General features: G+C 31.6%; 2 protein-coding genes across 3 annotated transcripts in view; one reads left to right on the plus strand and one right to left on the minus strand.

Moving 5' to 3' along the window:
• On the minus strand, positions 1-3,285 carry LOC115241080 (mitochondrial-processing peptidase subunit beta). The gene is made up of 7 exons (XM_029816632.1): positions 3,040-3,285; positions 2,225-2,443; positions 1,533-1,918; positions 1,250-1,443; positions 976-1,145; positions 614-868; positions 1-392 (listed from the first exon to the last, which is right to left on the minus strand). The coding sequence occupies exons 1-7, from the start codon at positions 3,106-3,108 to the stop codon at positions 252-254; spliced, it is 1,434 nt and encodes a 477-aa protein (XP_029672492.1). The 5' UTR covers positions 3,109-3,285; the 3' UTR covers positions 1-251.
• A 313-nt stretch (positions 3,286-3,598) lies between these two features.
• LOC115241078 (RNA-binding protein 5-like) overlaps positions 3,599-4,398 on the plus strand; it is an 8,318-nt gene continuing 7,518 nt past the window's right edge. The window contains exon 1 of one of the 2 annotated variants that reach the window (XM_029816628.1): positions 3,599-3,814. The gene's annotated coding sequence lies outside the window, so the exon portion shown is untranslated. Of the gene's footprint in view, positions 3,933-4,398 lie in introns of both variants that reach the window. The other variant, XM_029816629.1, reaches the window with a different exon arrangement.

The following is a 4,398-nucleotide window of genomic DNA, read 5'->3' on the forward strand; positions in this document are numbered from 1 at the left end:
TATTTTTGATCATTTATTTTAGCCAGGTAGTATACATCAATGAATATTTGTTTTTTAAAAGGCAAAATAAAACTATGATCTTCTTGTGGAGAAAAAGCTATAATATTAACATTATTATTAGAAATTATACTTACAACATAAATATTAATTTACATGGGTATTTTTCTCAAGTAGTAAACATATGTGTACCATAATTTTATTTTATTTCTAATTGATGTGTGTGCTAAGATTTATTGATAACTTAAAGATGATTACACTCTGAGCCAATACATAGCCCCACGAATATTGTTATAATCTGGCAGATTTTCGACAGGGCCAACTGCTGCAACGACTGGACAGTGATCAAAAATATATTTCATACCAACGTTTTGAATAGTTTCAGCAGTGACACTCTGAAAAGAAATAATACATAATCATACATTAATGTATTACATGTTCTGAAAAAAATGAGATAATCTTGTAATAAATATTATAAGATATCCATTTTTTTATATTGAAAACACTTATAATATCTTGTTACATATACATATAAGTAAAAAAAAAGATATTGAATTAGATAAAAATTTCTTTATGACAGAAAAATTCATATACATATATAATTGAAGCTACATACATCTATCCTCATCTCGAGTTCGTGAAGTGGAATACGGCGATTATAACATAATATTTGACGGCCAATATCTTCGCAAATGGCAGTAGTGCCATCCAATTGTAAGAACATGTTGGTCTTAAGAATATTCTTTGCACGCGCTACATCTTTTTCAGTAACAGATGTGCATAATTTCATCCATTCGTGTTGAACTTGTGATGTCATATCATCACATTTCATAGGATCACAAACAAAATATATACCCCAAAGTCCTGTATCCTGCATAATTAAAGAATGATATATTGACCGCAACTCGTACATTCATTGTTATAATCACGTGTTGTTTTATATATGAAACAGTATATTAATATTTTTTTAATGTATACCTTGTAACATGTGTTAAAACTCTGGTAACTATGACATAAGCCATTTTCTGCGCAAGCTTTAGCTAGATTGCTTGCATTATTTACACCTCCTCCTTGGCTACGATCCCATGCTCCTATAAGAGTATTGGCGACCATAAGAGGAATGTTGTCTGCTTCAGCCCATCCAGCACCTTTTGCCACCAATGTTTATTAATAACATTGCATAACTATTTTATATATATACATATATAAAATTAGTTTTTTGAATTATCTTAATTAAATGATCTCTAAATACCCTCAACAGCGATCGCGACGTGGGCGAGAGGGATCGTGTCATCGCGAACTCTTATTTCAGAGCCAGTATAGCGACAGGATTTAATATACTCTGGAATATTATCATAATCCGGTCCTGTCATTTGACCAAAATGCTTATTGGCAAGTTCGATTAACTGATTGTGATCTACACCACCAGCACCAGCTAGTACAAATCTAAAAAAGATAACATCTTGATTTTTTTAAATATTGCTGGAATTTCAAGTATATATAAAATTTACTTGATGAAGAAACAGAAGATTTACCTAGGTGGTCCATAATGAGTTTTCACATAATTAACAAGATCGTCTCGTGAAATACTTCTGATATTCTTAGTAGGTCCCAGTATCGTTCGTCCTAAGGATGTACCTTGATAGGCAGCAGCATGCAAGTGATCAAATACAACCTCTTGCAAATTTGTTTCAACTTCTTGCATTTCGCGTAAAATAACGTCACGTTCTCTTTGGATCTCTGCTTCACCCAGCTTGGAATTTTTAATAATATCGCTGAGAATTTCAATAGCTTTTGGTACATCTTGTGACAAACATTTTGCATAAAATACAGTTTGTTCTCGACTTGTGTAAGCATTCAAATGAGCTCCCATATTCTCTATTTCCAATTCTAAATCAGTTTGAGAACGTTTGGCAGTACCCTATAAAAAAAATTTACTAGTTAATAGAAAATTTGGTACTAGATGGTTTATTATATATACATATATATATAATTATAGTAAAATCATATAAATTATTTAAAACATGGATCATATGTAATATACTGTAGTTATATTATATTAAAATACAAGTGTTCTATTTCAATTACAGGCACTGCAGAAAGTTTTAAAAGAATTTACTACCATAAGCCATAATTACCATTTTTCATTAGTGATGCTAATTAATATATCTTAAAAGCCATATATACCATGAAATGAGCAACACCATTGTTATACTAATTAATATACCTTAAAAGCCATGTGTTCCATGAAATGAGCAACACCATTGTTATCATCAGTTTCATATCGACTACCAGAATCTATCCAAAGACCAACAGTAGCTGTCGCAGCTCCGCTATCTTCACTAGCAACTCTCATTCCACTATCCAAAGTTGTAACTCTCGTAGCTGGTTGATTGATGAGCGTTTCTTTCAGAGAAGCAGCAGTTGACCGCCATTGTTTTGGTACCTAGTTGACAAAGTTATTGACAAATTCTAAGTAACGCACAACTTCAATCTAAAACATAATAAACAAGTTTATCATGAACATTCAGCTTTTATTATAAAAAAATTAAATTTATTACTAAATAATAAATCTGTATATCTAAATTACTAATAATTATGACATTACATGGATCTAAAATTTCTGTTTTTTTTTTTTTTCATATTTCTAAATAATTCATGACAAAATGTATATATATATTTCATTAAATGTTCTTTTTTACACAGTGGATGTAACATATTAAATCACACCTGTCAAAAATATAATAAAGTCAATATCGAGTTTAGTATTATTGAGGTTAGAAATATAAGCATATATTCGAAAGAATATCTAACTTTTTCATTTTATTGCATCTTGACACAAATAATTTATATTATCAGACAGTTACATCATTTTTACATATTAAATACCCTAAAACTGTTATTTTACTCTTATTACGTAAGGACCCGACGAAAATGACAAATCTCTTTCTTTTTAAATCAAATAAAATTATAAATGAATTGATTATCAAGTTAAAACCGTTATCATCATGATTGCATATCGTGAAATGTAATCGGTTTTACCTTTACAAGGCTGGTTTTATTAGTATATGTGCGCAGTGCGCTACTAATTTTTAGTAGACGAGTAGCCATTTTTTCGAGCAACCAATTTATCGCGAGTGAAGCCGACGAACGTGAAACACGACAGAAAAGTTGTGAAGATCCTATGTGCTATGAGATGGCGTTGTATCTCATAACTTCGTGTATAAAGGTGCCTTTTCACGTTGACTCTTGATGTGCATTTTCAGCGTCAAAAAACACCTTATAGCGATGTAAATATACCTGAGAATAGCGAATCACCCAATCTATTTACGCCACGCATCTCGTCCTAGAAACAAATCAAAATTACTATCAAAATTATACAGGAATATGTTCAATTTGACGTTATGACCCTCTATGTTTCTATGCGCAATGTGTGATTCACTCGCTGGCCAATCGGCTTGTCGCTTTTTCGAAAATAATGACATGTAGTAGAAGATGATTAGCTGCCGCATGCCTAGTAGAAAAGTTACGCATGCGCGTTGCTGAGTCTTTATTGATTCTCGTAGTTTCGCAGTTCAATGCAGTTTTATAATCGAAGCTCAAGGTACACGTAATAAGTTTCGACTCGTTCTTCGCGGAATCGCCATATTTTACAGATCGAACAAGAAGCTTGACAACGCCATTGTGTGGATTGTGTTATTTTTCGACGGTTCGTCGAGTGTTTTTAGTAAAATAGCGAACGCCGAACGTTGCGAGTTTTTCACTGCTGTTTATTAAGAGTTTGATATCACGCTGAAACAACGAATTACTGCAACGGGTAACGTTTATTCATCAACGCTACGATACCTCGCATCTCTCTGATCGCGACAGAAATTCCGCGCGTCATGGCTTTGCCGGAATACTTGCTTCAAATATTTATTGTTTTTACTTGAGAGGTAGTGGATACGTTATCTACATTTAAGAAGGCTGATAATCGCGATTCATTGTAGATATTGCTTTTCTTGTCCCCTTCCCTCGTACAATTCCGCGTTGGATGCATTATAAAGCGCATTGCTGTCATAGTGCATATAAAGACTGCTATAGAATCGATTTTATTCCCTTTTTTTTTCTTTTTCTTTACTATGATATTGTGTGTCAGACAAAAAATCTGAATTACATATTTCAAGTTTTTGAAACGTCAAAATTAAATATTTATGTGTCTTAATAAATTCAATATTACAATATTTATATTTTTTAATTGTGAACTTAACACACATAGCCAAAGTATGTCTTCACTGCGTATGTGTGTGCTATTATTCCATATCTACTTCCTAATTTTTAAACTAAAAAATTAAATTATAATAATAAATATAATAATAAATTTAATTTTAATTTTAAAAACTAGAATATATTTTTATAATA

Source organism: Formica exsecta, unplaced genomic scaffold, assembly GCF_003651465.1.
Source record: "Formica exsecta isolate Colony F162 unplaced genomic scaffold, ASM365146v1 scaffold465, whole genome shotgun sequence".
Classification (NCBI taxonomy): Eukaryota; Metazoa; Arthropoda; class Insecta; order Hymenoptera; family Formicidae; genus Formica; species Formica exsecta.

What these genes read in the sequence shown, in the direction of transcription:
- LOC115241080 (XM_029816632.1), bottom strand. Translation starts at nt 3,108, where the DNA reads ATGGCTACTCGTCTACTAAAAATTAGTAGCGCACTGCGCACATATACT. An exon ending in ATAAAACCAGCCTTGTAAAG is followed by an intron (nt 2,444 to 3,039) that starts GTAAAACCGATT and finishes TTTGTCAACTAG; the next exon opens with GTACCAAAACAATGGCGGTC. An exon ending in GTTTTAACACATGTTACAAG is followed by an intron (nt 869 to 975) that starts GTATACATTAAA and finishes TTAATTATGCAG; the next exon opens with GATACAGGACTTTGGGGTAT.